This window comes from Callospermophilus lateralis, chromosome 9 (assembly GCF_048772815.1).
Source record: "Callospermophilus lateralis isolate mCalLat2 chromosome 9, mCalLat2.hap1, whole genome shotgun sequence".
Classification (NCBI taxonomy): Eukaryota; Metazoa; Chordata; class Mammalia; order Rodentia; family Sciuridae; genus Callospermophilus; species Callospermophilus lateralis.
In genome coordinates this window covers 43,698,971-43,714,488 of record NC_135313.1, presented here as the reverse complement: position 1 = coordinate 43,714,488, position 15,518 = coordinate 43,698,971, and the positions used below count along the sequence as shown (strand labels likewise).

Below are 15,518 nucleotides of genomic sequence, written 5' to 3'. Positions count from 1 at the left end.
TTAAAGCCATTTGAACTGCAAAACTACATTAAATTATATTATGTTAATTCAGTCATTATGCTCATTCTTATTTAAACGTAACACCCTAAAAACCTCAAAATATATCTTGAAGCCATGGAAGGAAGAAAACCTCTAATTTCAAAAATTAATCCCCCTTTTAACTATTTAACTATTACTTTTTGTGACAGAAAAATCAAACCATAATTTTAGGTAAATTTATTCCACATTTACTATATGCATGCTTTCCCTCATCATTTCTTTTTTTTTTTTTTTTTTTGCCTTCAGGAGCATTCCCTCACCATTTCTTAAGATGTCTTATGACTCAAACTTTTTTAATGTTATGTACAAATGTACAAAAGCACAGTTTATCATTTAAATGACACAAGTATTTTTTCTTGTTTAATTTATAGGAAACTTAATTGCTAGCCTGGCTCATTCTAGAGCTGGTATTCCAGAAGCATTTACTACATTAGGAACGATCCATCAACTCTGCTACCATTTATACTCAGGAAGAGAAGAGGTAAAACAAAACAAAACAAAACAAACAAACAAATACCACCTCCAACTAATTATAAAACTAAATATGCAAAAATAAAATAATTTGCTCCTCTGACTTTATTCTCCTCAGTTATATAATAAATATAGTTTATGTTACTAACTCAAAATTAGGTGAACTTTCTAGTACTAATTAGTCATATCTACCCTCCACAAAAATTATACTTTTGTTTTAACTCCAAGACTTAAATAGGATTTTAATTTCAAACAGTATAATATAAACAACAACAATTAAAAATTTAAAAAGAAATACCTGTTCAAATTTGTAATTAAAATGTTTATAGCCAGGTGTGGTGGCACATGCCTGTCATCCGGCTCAGGAGGCTGAGGCAGGAGGATCAAAAGTTCAAAGCCAGCCTCAGCAATGGCAAGGTACTAAGCAACTCAATGAGACCCTGTATGTAAATAAAATACAAAATAGGACTGGGGATATGGCTCAGTGGTTGAGTTCAATTCTCAGTACCCACCCCCCAAAAGTTTATCAAGTATCTCACAAAAAGTGGTTACCTTGTGAGCTAAGACATTTCTCTGATTTGGAATGAATGAAAATGGAACCCAAAGGAGTTTTCCTTATCTGCTAAACAGAGTTAGAAGTGAGAAGATGTGAAAGAGTCCATGCTGGCTATAGCAGTGGATTGCCTCTGAGCGTGTGCCTACTGTTTTCCCCTAAGATCTAAAGTATTTCTCTAACTTTCAGGTGTATTAGAATCACCTGTGGGCCTGTAATTTCATAGATTGTTAGGCTCCACTCCCCAAATTCTTGATCAAATATATCTGAGATGGGTCCTAAACTTTGCATGTCTAATAAGTTCCCAGCAACTGAAGATGCTGGTCCAAAAACCACACACTGAAAACAGAACAAAAAGGAGTAGAAGATATGTGGGCATTTATATAGAGCAGCTTGATGCCAATGTGAAGACCAATAATGCCAACTTTCTGGTACCCCTAATAGGCCCGTTTTATATTAATTTTATGAAAATTTATAAAATATTTTATGCTACCAACTATTTAATTCCCTACCAACTCCCCAAGAATACATTTTAATTATCATATAAAAACTTAATTATTTCAGAGTCAAGGCAAAGGCTACTTCATTAAAAGTAAGGAAACTACTACTTTTAGAGCCTGGTGGCCTAATACTTGTGATTCCTTCTTTGTTCTTGTGAATGTAAAACTGTTTCCCTGAGCAGACATTTTTAGCCTATTTCCTGGTTTCCGATGACAACCACCTGAGCAGTTTTGAAAAATCCTGAAGTGGAACTCAAAGTTACCCAGATAAAGCTAACTATAGCACTGAGTTATTTTAAGAACAAAGCCCTTGGCTAATAAAGAATTGTTTCTTATTTATTTAGGTTCGCGCAGCTTGCTCCTGTGCTCTTGGCTACTTAACTTACAATGCAAATGCTTTTCGCATCCTATTAAATGAATGCAGGAATAAACCTAATCAGTTCCTTCGTATAACAAATAATATCAGCAGAGATGCAAGTATTAACCCAGTATTTTTAAAGGAATTTCAAATGAAACAAATGGTGGGACTTCCTTCTTTAAGGTATTGTGTCTATATTTGAAGTTGCAGTAGTAAAACTGATAGATTTTATTAAGTTTATCAACTACAGGGAAACAGCCTCATATGAATATATCCTCTGTATGCTGAAGGATAAACTTCATTCTAAAGGTCCATTGCCAAAGCCTGATTTATTTACTTATTTATAATAACACTGGAGATTGAATCCAGGGTCTTGTGCATGGTAGGCAAGTCCTTTACCATTGAGCTATATCCCTCACCCTATTTACTTATTTTTGACAGAGTCTTACTATTTTGCCCAGTCTGAACTGGGCAACTCCTAAACTCAGGGATCTACCTACTTCAGCCTCCCAAGCAGTTGGAATTAGAGATGCAAGTCACTACTTGCAGCTCAAAGCTTGTTTTAATTCCAGCTTAGTATTAGAGTCATAGGTACAGATAAGAATATCACCAGACCCAAGGGACCCTGAGTAGCCAGGAAATTTTACATTTTAGATAAATTTTTGGGAGACTAGTCAACTCCATGTCTGATCAAAGCCATTTAAATTTTTTTTTTTTTTTTTAGTTGTAGATGGACACAATACCTTTATTTTATTTATTTATTTATTTATTTTGTGGTGTTGGGGTTTGAACCCAGTGCCTCATGCATGCTAGGCAAGCATTCTACTACTAAGCCACAACCCCAGCTCTCAAAGCCATTTTTGATCAGACTAGAGAGAGATTTGAGAGTTCTAAGCCACGCAGGTCTAATACCATGGCCTTAGCTTCAAGCAGATCTTTTGAACATGGCCAAAGCTAGTTTAAACTCCCAGGTTAGAAATGGGGCGATCAGACCCAGTAGCTAGAGTTATGATAAAGCTTACCAGGCACTTATTCAGAAAATTCTGTCTCAGTGTTGTAGTTTCATTATGAACTTAAGCCTCTGAAAAAGCATGAGAAAGAATCTCTTTACTATGGGTATGTTTTCTTTTCTGGAGATGTAGTTGAAAAATTTCAAGTCTTTTCTACAAGAAGTCATATTCACATACAGTAAATATAACTACTCAATATATAGTATTAACTCTGTGATACAGAGAATAGAATTCAATAGTGTATTATGGTTATATACATCAATTTTAAGTATATAGAAAAATGAGTACATCTTCAGAGTCATTTTAATTCTTTGAAAAAGTGAACGTCTGCTGAGCACGGTGTTACACAACTGTAATCCCAGAAACTTGGGAGGCTGAGGCAGGAGGATTATAAAATCACAGCCAGCCTCAGCAATTTAGCAAGGCCCTAAGCAACTTAGTCCTGTCGTAAAACAAACAAATAAATAAAAAGGGCTGTGAATGTGGCTCAGTGGTTAAACACCCCTGGGTTCACTCCCTGGCACCAAAAAACAAAACAAAACAAACAAACAAATAAATAAAAAAAACCCTGAAAATCCAACACTTATTGCCTAATTTTATATAATAAACCAGAATATATAAATTTTCATTGCTATAAATAACAATGTTAAACATTTCCATTGATTCAAAAATATAATTTAATTTAGGATAAACAGTGTAAGTAGTATTTTCAGTCATTCCCCCAGTTAATCTAAATAACAACTTTGTGGAATAGGAAAAATACAACCCTTTCTTGGATCTGTTTTCTTCAAAATCCAGTTGCAGTGTCTCTTCTTCTCATTACTTCATGCAGATTAAATGATTCAGTTGTTTGAAGTGTGTAAATTAGTGAAAGAATACAAAATATCTACAGGTAATATGCATAATTTTATGTATGTTAATCAACATATATGAAAATAGGCCATTAGTCAATGAACATGATATATGGAATAAATCTTCATATATTTCTTCATGTTTTTCGGGTTACACTAATGTCTTCATTTATTTTATTATCTGATTAAAATTTTTCACTTTTTAGTCTGGAGAGGAATGGAGGACCATCCATAATTCCTGTCTTTAAAAAAGGTAATTAATTATTTTTTATTTTATTTCTGAGATATCTTCTAGCCCTGGCATTTTATAATTCTGTCCATCCATCCCTAAAAATCTGAAATGCAGAGACAACCAAAAAAAAAAAAAAAAACAAAACGGTATCTGTAAACATCTCTTTTGTAATTCTATATACCTAAAGTACCTTTTTATTTATAAGCCCATGTTAATCATTTCTTTTAAGGACTTCTGTAATATCACTTGCCAGAAATTCCTCTCTTTGTTTTTTTCCACAAGTCAACCATAAAGAAAATTCATTATGTAAACAACATGTATGTATGGTTTCAATAATGATCTTGCCATTGTTCTACTTCATGTACAGTGTATCTGTCTATAAATTTTTAGAGCAGAGACATGTTTCCTATTGATACACTATTTGTTTTGTATATAGTTGGTAGATGACAGTTGAGGGCTTGGGTCTGAGGAAATAAGAGTCTAGATCTTATATTACTCAGTTCTTCCAATTAGACATTTAACAGGTAATATAAATTACTTAGTAGTTTCATGTATATGCTTATTCATCACTGCTTAATGTAGGACCAAAGTCGATATTACTTAATATATGTCCTAGTCCTATAGTCGTTATCAAGAATAGAATCATTCAGAAGTGAAGATCAGTTTTCTGGAGTCAGAAAAAAAAAAAAAAAGGAGAGAAGAGAATAGGGAGAGATAATGAAGAGAGGAGGAACTTCATTTATTCAGGGAGTATGTGAGGGAAGCTCTGTATGTGTGGAGGTCTATTTCTGAGTATCATGGCCATACAGAAAAGTATCTTTCTCTCTCTCTCTCTCTTATTTTATAGCTTCTCTAGCCTAAGAGTAATTTACACATAAGAATAAAGTCAATCTTACTCTTTCTTCACTTTAATTCTGGTTTCTAAACAACAAACTGTACATCTGTACTAGTAATGGTCTGATGAAGTTTTTGCAGTTGTGGTAATGTGAGAAAAAATAAGACAACATAGGGAGTTTCTGATAAAATTAATTTCATTCAATGTGATGTCTGTCATTTTAAGATAAACCTTTTATACTTTTTTGGTGTTAAAATATCCTTCATAGATAATATTTTTTAAGTTGTTGGCGCATGTTCCTTTATTAGTGCCAACACAGCATAATAAAAAGTTGGGGGGTAACCACATATTGGTCCCTACAAATTTTTGGTCTCTGAAATCTAAAAGTCTGGAAGCCAGTGATCTGTTCTCTCAGTATGTTTTATTTATGTAAAGAAATAGAACTACTTAGAGGTGGAGTAATGAGACTATACTTAGGGCCCTTAGGCCTAAGAGATATTTAATTGTGGTTTTCTAATTTTTTAGGGAAAGAACACCGAAGAAAAGCAAAACCTAAAATTCAACCAAAAGATTCTTTGACTTTAATACCTCCTGTAACTAACTTCATGGGACTCTTCAAAATAGCAAAACAGACCACTGTTTCCCATAATGTTTTTTCTTTTTCATCTGCAATTTCATCAGATATCATAAATGTATCAAGACCAAGAATAGCGTGTTTGAACCAACTTGGGAAACATGAACAGAAAGCCAACCCAGAGAATGCAGAAGGCTAATAAAAAAGAAATGAGTATGAAAGGATTCCTGAGAAATTTAAAATTTCTTAAAATATGATAAAATATACATAGCTGAGTAATCTTTCCTTTTTTGTTTAAAGAATTTAACCTTTATTTTATTTACTTGTTTATTGTTGTATATTTGTTTTTATGTGGTGCTGAGGATCAAACCCAGGACCTCACCTGTCCTAGGCAAGTACTCTACCACTGAGCTATAACCCTAGCCCCAGCTGGGTAATCTTTTTGAATGGAAGTTCTTGATATTGATATTACAAAGATTTTCTTTACCAGTAGACATGGGGTAAAAATTTCTGCAGTAGACTGCCTGTACATAAATCTCCTAAGATTTATCAACTGATATAGGTTGAATTGGTATGCCAAGTTAAAGAGGTCTGACTCAAAGCAGCCCTCATGATAACACTCATTTTAATACCTTAAGATATTTAATGAAAATAAATTACAAATGTGATGCTTTAAAATGTATACTTTAAAAATATTTCATTTAAAAGTAAAAACTGATATAATTTCTCATCAGATATACAAGTGTGGTTAAAAAATACAGCAACCAGTGTTGACCATTCTCCATATTTATAGAGAATGCCTTTGTTTTGCAGATATAAAGGATGATTTCTTTTTGGCTTAGAACCAAACAATACTTTTGCTCAAAAGCACTTTTGAATAGGTGCAGTTTTGATATACATTTGCTACTTCTATTTTACAACTATACATAGTTGGGCTTCACTGTGTTCTTTAATGTGCCTCCTCCCCTTTATCCCATCCACTTCACTCAATAGCCCCCAGACAGTTTAAGGGTCTTGCTATAATCCAGTCTCTTCCTGGGCTGCACTAGGCATTCAAAAAATATATTAATGAGTAGTTATTTTCTATAACATGCCTTAACAATAATGATGGTGACTATGGAAGCTATATGGATTTCAGGCTTTCTTAGACTCCAAAGTCTGTGTTCTTAACTATTGCAAACTAAGAAACCTCTTAAATCTTTCAAATTCAATTCTAAATTATGTTAACTGATGTGAGTTGAAACATTCTGGTAGATGGACTAAAATAGGAAATGCAGAGGGCAGAAATGGTATGTTTTAAGCTAGAAAGGATAAATAAATCTAAATGATAAGAAAGTGTTATTTACTAGGTACTGATAAGGATAAGAATTCATATCAAAGGAAGTATTATAGAAGCCAGGATCATTTTCAGTAAAAGTCAAAAATAGTTTCTGCTATCCTGACTGAGAAAAAGGGGATAAGCACTAGGTTGTATGATATGGGCACAGGATTCAATAGAATCACTATATGTCTTCCAAGATTTTGTTTTCTACCTGTCAACATCTATGCAACCTTTCCTCATAAGATGTTTTACTTTGATTCTTGCTAATGAAAAAGCCATGCTCCTAAGGCTATAACATATTATTATTATTTTATCAGAAGAGCATACAAAACAGAAGGAAGTCTTGATGATTAAGTAATATATTTATAAAATTTGATACCCAAGAAATTGGAAACTTAATTTGAATCCTGAAATACTACCTGTAGAGACTTTTTTGAAAAGCAAACATCAAATCTTCATTTTAAGTCGTGGTACTTTGATGGCAGCTTCTGCAACTTCTTTTGATATATCTACTCCAAGAGGACATCTGCATCATAATCAAATAAACCATATTATTTCAAACACTTTCTTGATGTTCCATTGCTAGTTTTGCACACTATTTGCTTTAGAATTCTGCAAAGTAGTGGAACTATTTAATGTGTAATTCATCATATATGGTGATGCTTTTTACAAATACAACAGAATCTTAAGCTAGGATAATGAAGACCATTTCACTAAGAAATCTAAATTCTGAGATGTTTTTGAAAGAGTTCTGTTGTTCTCCATTACTCTAAATTAGAAAGTTAAAAACAAATGAAATATAAATATAACAAAAGATGCCTTATAATTTTTAACAAAGCTAAAAAGATAAAAATAGTTTAGCACATAAAGTCAAACATGCATTTATTTACATTTTAAATTCCCCAGGTTTCAAAAGTTGTCTTACCCCTTTTCAACCTTCCTTTGCTGCTACTGGATGGAGAGGTCTTAGCTATGTTTTTTTTTTTTTTTTTTTTGATTTCTGCTCTATAAATAATTTTAGCTTCAGATTTTAATCCAAGATAAGGCTGTGGATTGGAAAAAGCCATCATCTCCAGTCTCAACACTGCCACAATAGGGCACAACCAGATCAGTGGACAAAACATATCTGAGGTTTAGTTATTGGCATAAGGGATTCTGACACTGCTAACCCAACACAGTTCGTTCACCATGGGAATTAATAGTCTGTGGTTCATGCAGCATAACTGTCTAGTGATGGACCATAATGCTGACAATATTTGAAACACTGAATGAAACAGTCTTCAAATTATAATTTTCAGATTATGAAACACAATTATGCTTTACTATTCTAGAACTAACTTAGACCAGAACTTGAGAGCAAATTTTAAAAACTGTGTTATTACTAGAACTTTGATTTGGGAGAGGAAATAGGCTTGCAGCAAATAGTTATCTTTTGGCTGCTTCCCAGTTACCCTGTTAAGAACATAATCACAACTCCATCTACACCTGACTGCTTTCTGCTTGTTTTGTTTCCCAGCATACCAGCTGGTCCTGAAAGCCTCTCGACATTGCAAAAGTCCAAATTATGGACCTGGTTTCCATTCTGGTCCCAAGTAAGGAAATGCATCATTTCTACACATGTCCAAATTCTAACTCACCTATGATATACCAAAATTTTTCTAATTTAATTCTGTAGCAAAATAAACTTCTTAAAAGGTGTTAGCGCAATGAGGTTCATGTAAAAAAAAAAAAACTGATATAACTGTCAAGTACCACCAAAATATTAATAAAAACTTTATATATAAAAGCAAAAACCAGGCTTTGGTTTTTACAATTTACCTTACATAAATAATATAAACTAGGGCTAGGGATATACTTCAGTTGGTACAGTGCTTGCCTCATGTGCACAAGCCCCTGTGTTGAATCCTCAGCACGGCAAAAAAATAAATAAATAAAATAATAATAATAACATAAACTATACCACATACTTTGGTTCGTAGCGGATGCCTTCTATGTTGTCTAAAATGCCCAAGCCAGCACGTAATCTTTCAATACCATTCCTAAATAAGAACCATTAAAATAAAATTAATAGCCTCAAGATTTAAAGGAAGATTTAGTATGATGAAATGGTTAATTAGTATACTTATGAGTGAAGCTCATTTATCCTATGGCTTACCATGCAATCATAATGCCATTATCAGTGCATAGTCTTGGGGGAGGACACAACAAAGTGCATTGTGTTGCATTTGTTACAATTTCCAGAGCTCTCCGTATATACAAGTTACTTGCAACACCTCCGGATACAACCTAAAGGAATTGATAAGACCCAATGAACTCCTTATCACATATGAACCAAGTCGTTTACTAAACCTGGGAAAATGCCAGCATTACTAAAAGGTGAAATGATAAAACTTACTAGTACTGCATTACTTTGAGATAACAAGTCTCTCTGCTTGCAAAATAGAATAGCACGATGTGTTCTTTTTGCAATGTGGCACGCAGTTGTATGCTGTACTGCAGCAGCAATGTCTGCAGCCGAAGACAGGATTTGCCCCTTCTCAATTCCTGCAGAAATGAGCAGGTATTTTTAGGCTCCATTGAGAAATATTTATTTGTCCAACTTTATTAATTAGAAATATACCTTCCTCTTTCTCCTTTTGCATTATTATTTTATCGATAACATGTTGAAGCCCAGAAAAAGAAAAATTACAATTTTTAGCACGCTGCATGGGTGGATTGATATCAAAATGAAATCTGTTTCCTTGTTTGGCCAAATGTTCTATAGCCTTCCCGCCACTCATGGTGGAGCATTCTGGATGTTTGATTAAAGAAAGTCTTCTTGCTACCTATCAAAACAAAAACATATTTTTAATGAGTTGTAAATTAAATATTTTGAAACCAAAAAGTACAAAGGAAATGAATTGAAAAATGTAAAATGCTGAATAAAATATGCTATATGTCTACAAATATGGACTACAGCTGATGTTCAGTAAAGCAAACCACTCAGTTCTTTATGAAAACCTGATCTGTAGTGGCCTATCACTGCCCTGCTACTTTTGCTCTTACATTGGGTTTAGAAAATGAGTTTGAAGTTGACAACAACTGCTTAATGATGAACTTCAAATAAGAACTTGTCCTATTCTTTCTATCATTTCAGCTGTTGGCAGCAGTTTGTTTGTTTTTAATATGGCTGTAGACTTTGTAGTATTCTAAAAAGGAAAAGAAAAACCTGTGGTTTCAGTAATTGGGCAATTTAATCATAGAAATTTGTGCATCTTGATGTCCTTAGGTTAATCTTTATGTATTTTGCATTTTGTGGTATATTACAGTTTACAAAGCACTTTTTGCATATATAGTATTTGGATAAATATAAAATTTCAGCTGCAAATTATTTGAGCCTTTATGTATTGGATGTAAAACCATTTTATTAGGAACGGGTAAGAAAGAATTACAAAATTATTTACTACTTTTTTTTCCTTACTATATATAATTTTTTCAGTCTATTAAGATATTGAGAAATACTTAAGTGAATGGTAGTAGCTTATCTATTGCTATTTAATTGAAACAGAAATCATAACAAAATAAAGGTGGAGGGTGCTGGGTGGAGGGTGCTGGGGATGTATCTGTGATAAAGCACCTAGCTTGCATGAGGTGCTGGGTTTAATCCACATCACAGCAAAAAAAAAAAAAAAAAAAAGAGAGAGAGAGAGAGTGAAATTAGTTCTTAAATAATTACCTTGTCAAGCATGTCACCTGGTGCAATGTCCAAAGACTTTCCAAGAAGCAGAAAATCTGAAACTCCTTGAACTAATGCCAAGAGACAGTGACCTCCAGAAATCAAAAGAACTAAAAATGGAAACTCTACTTTATTGGTCAACCTAATAGTAAGTGCGTGAGCCTCCATATGATGAATGGGGATGAATGGCTTTTTCAGCTGGTCTACCAGCTGTAAACTAAATGATAAGCCTACTCCTAAGCTTAAAGCAAGTCCTGGCTTTATGGTAGTTGCAATCGCTGAGAGTTCACTTGGAGATATTCCACTGGCACAAACAGCTTCTTGTACTATTCGTTGAATGTTTTCTCTATGAAGTTGTTGAGCTACTGGAGGAATAATCCCACCTGTTCTGAAACAAACAAAAGAATAGCTTATTATAATTTTATGGTTCTACAATAAAGAAAGAAAAATTAAGTTATAGCTGAATGCATGGTTTCAAATTAATCATTATGTAACTGAAAACATTAGGATTTTCAAATTGTGTGGTCTATAATGCTGCAACTATGATAAGAACTAAACATGATGTTATGAATTCAGTATGAAGGGATGCTTCTGATTTTCCAAACTGATGCACAGAACTCCCATAGATTTGTTTGTTGATGAATGAAATCACCAAAACAATCTTAGAAAGCATTCTAAAGAAGTCTTGAATAAGGGAAGGACAGGATAAAATTATATTTTAGGAAAACATTTCCTTGAACATAAAGAGAATTTTAAAGAGACCATCACAAAAAGTATTTGGATTAAAAGGCTGGGAGTATAGCTCAGTGGTAAAGCCTGTGCCTAGCATGTGCACAGCCCTGGGTTTGATCCCCAGCACTGAAGAGGAAAACAAAAATCATTTGTGTAAAGTAATTATATCTTAAACTGGGTGATTGCGGCAATGGAAAGAAAGGGATGGAAAGCCTTCAAACCTGTAATAATAACTAATAACTAACATAAGGATATGGGGGACCAAGTCATCAAAGATGATTCAGATATTTGGCTGGAAGGACTGGAAGAAAAGAAATACTAACACTGAGAAACAATATGGAAGTTTTGTGAAGATGAGTTTATTTTTAAAAAGACTGCACTTGAGGTTACAGCAGGATAGCAGATAGCTTGCAATCCTAAAAATTTGGGAATCCAGTTCTCAAGAGTTGGTAATTAAGATTTTTGGTTCATGTAGGATAGTGCAACGTGAAGAGTAAAGAATTAGAAAGCAAATTTTCTAGCAATGATTATGCTAGCATAAGACTGATTTTTACAATCTGAGAAACAGTACAATAAAATATAGAGTCTGAAAACATACCTCTACTCTAAAAAGAAACTCATCTTCAAACATCTGATGTTGCAGGTGGGAAGGATGGTGGAATGAGATGGACATTATTACCCTATATACATGTATGACTACACTACCAGTGTGACTCTGTACCATGTACAGTTAAAGGAATGAGAAGTTGTGTTCCATTTGTGTATAATGTGTCAAAATGCACTCTACTGTCATGTATAACTAATTAGAACAAATTTTAAAAATTGGATGTTGCAAGACCTGATATTTCTACACACAGAAATGCAAATTATCAGTAGAATATTCAATTAACATTTACTTAATAGTTAAAAACACACAAAAAGAAATTACCTTATTTCAACACATTCTTATATTCCTTAATTGTTCAAATATATTTTAAGAAAAATGTTCAAAAAGATTCAAAAATTTAGTACACTCAGTAGAAACTGAAAAGACTGTGATAATTACAGTTACCATCTGCACCGCTTGTTTGATACTCACTTGATGCTGCCTTGCTCTGCTAGATCTCCTTATAGTCGATACATTATGTCTCTGATTAGATTCAGCTTTTTGAAGGGAAGAAATTTTGAGTATTTCATTGTCATGTAGTCCCTTTCATATAGTATGTTACCATTTAAGGGTTACTCTCTTTACATAAATTATTTCTAATCTCAACAGAATCAGGATAATAAATTTGCCTTAAGTCACAAAGCCAATACTAAATGCCTAATTTAGGATTCACTACCAGTCTGTGATTCCAAAATACCAGCCCTTTTCACTAATCATAAATGAATGACTTGGAGGCATATTTTAACATGTTTTGAATTAGCCAATAATTTTTTAAAATCTGGAGTTATTACATTAAAAATATGGATTTTTTACTTTCTCTTAAAAATTTTGATAATGATAGGTCTTATAGTCCTGCCTGGCAACAATTGGGAGAGCTGAGCAGCGACCTTCTCCAGATAATTTATCCTTTATATCTAGCCCACTTATTTATATAACCTGTCTAGTGGTCCTTGCACTATTTTAAGATTTAATAAAACACTGCATCATTATTTATTTAAGTAACAACATAAGTTGTATAAATGTGAATAGGATTTTTTTTTTTCAGGGATTAATACGGGGTAGAGGTCGGATAATGAGTTAAGACCATAAAACATACATGTTGAAAAAAGAAAAGGAATTGTTGAGAGAAAATCATTGACTAATACTAGAGCTGGTAAAGAGCTTAGTTCCTTTTTTGGCAACAGGATTAGCTAATGTTGGAAATTTAACTGTAGACAGTCATAAAAGCCAGGGTCAGATGTTTGAGGTTTTTCTATAGTAATTATTATAGGCTTTAACACAAAGGAATATGAACTTGGCTCCTAAAATCTAACTTTTATACATAATAAATACAAAAGAATGGTTCCATTTTTTAAAAAAATTAAACTTTTTCAGATGTTGATGAACCTTTATTTTATTCATTTATTTATATGTGGTACTGAGAATCAAACCCAGTGCCTCACACATGCCAGGCAAATGCTCCACCACTGAGCCAGAACCCTAATCCTCTTTTTAAAAAGAGGTATTGGGGTTTGAACCCAGGGGCACTTTACCACAGAGTTAAATCTCCAATCCTTTTGTAAAATTTGTTATTTTGAAATAAAATATATTTTATTTATAGGCATGAGGTGCCAAGCCCAGCTCATTTTACTTTTTCAAAAAAGGTAGGGATAACAAAGATATAGTCTACTTACTTTAAATGAACTTCAGTTTGGGAATGTATTGCTTCTCCCAACACATTTCCAGTTTCATCTACCACCGCAGCTGCTGTATCATCACAGCTTGTTTCAATACCCAATACTATTTTATGAAGAAATAGTGTTCCAGGATGAAAATTAAAACTTCTTAAAAATCCATCAACTTTCCTTTTGGATGGTTTAAAAAAAACTCGTGCTGTCTTATTCAATATTAGCATTATTACTAGTATATAGATAATTCCTGGAAAATAATTATAGAAACAAACATTACTTGGAACTAACATTAGCAATTAACCCATTCACTTAAAATATTAAATATGTGTGACTTATTTTTCAATACACACTTTTATAGAACTATAAGAAACTCTGCAAGAGTTACCAAAATTTTATAAAAGTCTCAGCAACCTGTCGATGTATTAATAAAAGTATTAACGAGTATGAGGTTTTTCAAGAGGGAAAGAGAAATCAGATAAAACATTCTGTAATATTACAGGTTGAGGATCCCTAACTTAAAAATCTGAAACACTCCAAAAACTGAAATTTTTTGAGTACTGATATGATGATAGAAGTGGAAAATTTCACACCTGACTCCATGAATTATATCAGTCAAAACAGGTACATTAAAAATATTATATAAAAATTAACTTCCAGCAATAAGTATAAAGTAAGGTATATTTGAAATATACTTCAATTCATTTTAGACTAGGGTCCCATTCCCAAGATATCTCATGTATATACAAATATTCCAAAATCATCACTCCACCCCGAAAAAACAAAAAAGAAAAAGTCTGAAATCTGAGACACTGGTGCTCTCAAGCATTTTGGATAAGTGGATAAGGATGCTCAACTTGTAATATTGTTTTCATGCCATTCTTACCAATCTATTCGTTAGTCTTTACAAAACAACTAATATTAATTACATGGAAATTTCTCTACTATTTTTTCATAGTTAAAACCAAGATAAAATGTTTATTTTTTTATATCAAACAACAAATGCAAATAGAACAGATAAAAATAAATGCATCCTATTTCCTGGAAACACTTCTCAAAATAAAATTTAATCATTTGGTTTTAAAACAAAAGTTCATGTAAGACACACATATGCACACCCATCAAGACGCAATCTTGTAATTTAGAAATAAGTCTTTTCATGAAGTTTATCCTAAAGAAACATATCTAAACTAAAACAGTGCAACCCAACACATATTTTATCCTTAATTACAATCTTAGGAATTAAATTTCCTTTTTTTGCCACCAGGTTTATCATTACAAGTTTCTTCTCAACTCGTTTTTCTCCCACAAATTAATAATCCATCATTAAAGCACCCTAGTATTTTCATACTGCAAAGTAGGTCCTTTCCCTATCACACGAATGGACAAAATTAGGGGTTTAAAAAGGCAGTGAATAATATCGAAACTGGACAGAGAACATCCAGAGATTAGAGATGAGCGACCTAGTTGCAAAGGGCCGCTCAAGGAAGGAGGCCCAGACAGAGAAATAGATTTGCAGTAACTCAATCCGGGCAGGGCAGATTGTGAGAAGTACTTCCTTTTCAGAGCAAGAACGCTGCTGAGTGACCGGGTGGATGGCAATGGGCTCTCTGCTCTAAGAAAAAGGGTAGGGGGCTGCTCTAAGTTAAGGGGGAAACCTCTTCTCCAGTTGCAGGAAACCATAGTGGGGCGAAAGGTTAGCAATTCCACCCTCCTCCCTCGCGAACCTCAGTACCTAGCACTCGTCTCCTTTCCCTAGCAAAACAGTCTGACTGCCTCTCTCCGGCACCATCAAGCCAGAGACTGGCGCCCCGGAAGTGATGTCATCAGCCCCGTGTTGGCGTCCCTCCTCCTGCCCTGGTTGCTGTAGCCCTAGAAAGCCTCGTTACTGCTTTCTCTTTCTTTTTAAATTTTTATTCTTATTTGTTATATATGACAGCAGAATGCATTACAACTCATATTACACATATATAGCACAATATGAAAAAATTTTTTCATATGGAAACTGGCGCTC

The 15,518-nt window shown here is 33.5% G+C and overlaps 3 protein-coding genes across 3 annotated transcripts in view; 1 reads left to right on the top strand and 2 right to left on the bottom strand.

Annotated features, from left to right (window-relative positions):
• Positions 1-5,622, top strand: part of Ankar (ankyrin and armadillo repeat containing) — a 71,655-nt gene extending 66,033 nt beyond the window's left edge. The window contains exons 19-22 of the mRNA XM_076866644.2: positions 411-520; positions 1,908-2,104; positions 3,989-4,035; positions 5,375-5,622. Of these exons, the coding sequence (XP_076722759.2) occupies positions 411-520; positions 1,908-2,104; positions 3,989-4,035; positions 5,375-5,622 (602 nt within the window). The remainder of the gene's footprint in view (positions 1-410; positions 521-1,907; positions 2,105-3,988; positions 4,036-5,374) is intronic.
• On the bottom strand, positions 2,576-13,731 carry Osgepl1 (O-sialoglycoprotein endopeptidase like 1). Its single transcript, XM_076866645.2, has 8 exons — positions 13,511-13,731; positions 10,460-10,847; positions 9,365-9,569; positions 9,140-9,288; positions 8,900-9,030; positions 8,712-8,783; positions 7,164-7,270; positions 2,576-4,024 (listed from the first exon to the last, which is right to left on the bottom strand). Exons 1-7 carry the CDS (start codon positions 13,729-13,731, stop codon positions 7,192-7,194), a joined length of 1,245 nt encoding a protein of 414 aa, XP_076722760.1. The 3' UTR covers positions 2,576-4,024; positions 7,164-7,191.
• Ormdl1 (ORMDL sphingolipid biosynthesis regulator 1) overlaps positions 13,715-15,518 on the bottom strand; it is a 22,252-nt gene continuing 20,448 nt past the window's right edge. Inside the window, exon 4 of the mRNA XM_077110260.1 lies at positions 13,715-13,754. Within this exon, the coding sequence (XP_076966375.1) occupies positions 13,715-13,754 (40 nt within the window). The remainder of the gene's footprint in view (positions 13,755-15,518) is intronic.

Coding starts and splice junctions, on each gene's coding strand:
- Osgepl1 (XM_076866645.2), bottom strand. CDS start 13,731: ATGCTAATATTGAATAAGACAGCACGAGTTTTTTTTAAACCATCCAAA. Junction 9,289..9,364: donor GCAAAAGGAGAAAGAGGAAG/GTATATTTCTAA, acceptor TCATTTCTGCAG/GAATTGAGAAGGGGCAAATC. Junction 9,031..9,139: donor CTCAAAGTAATGCAGTACTA/GTAAGTTTTATC, acceptor CAATTCCTTTAG/GTTGTATCCGGAGGTGTTGC.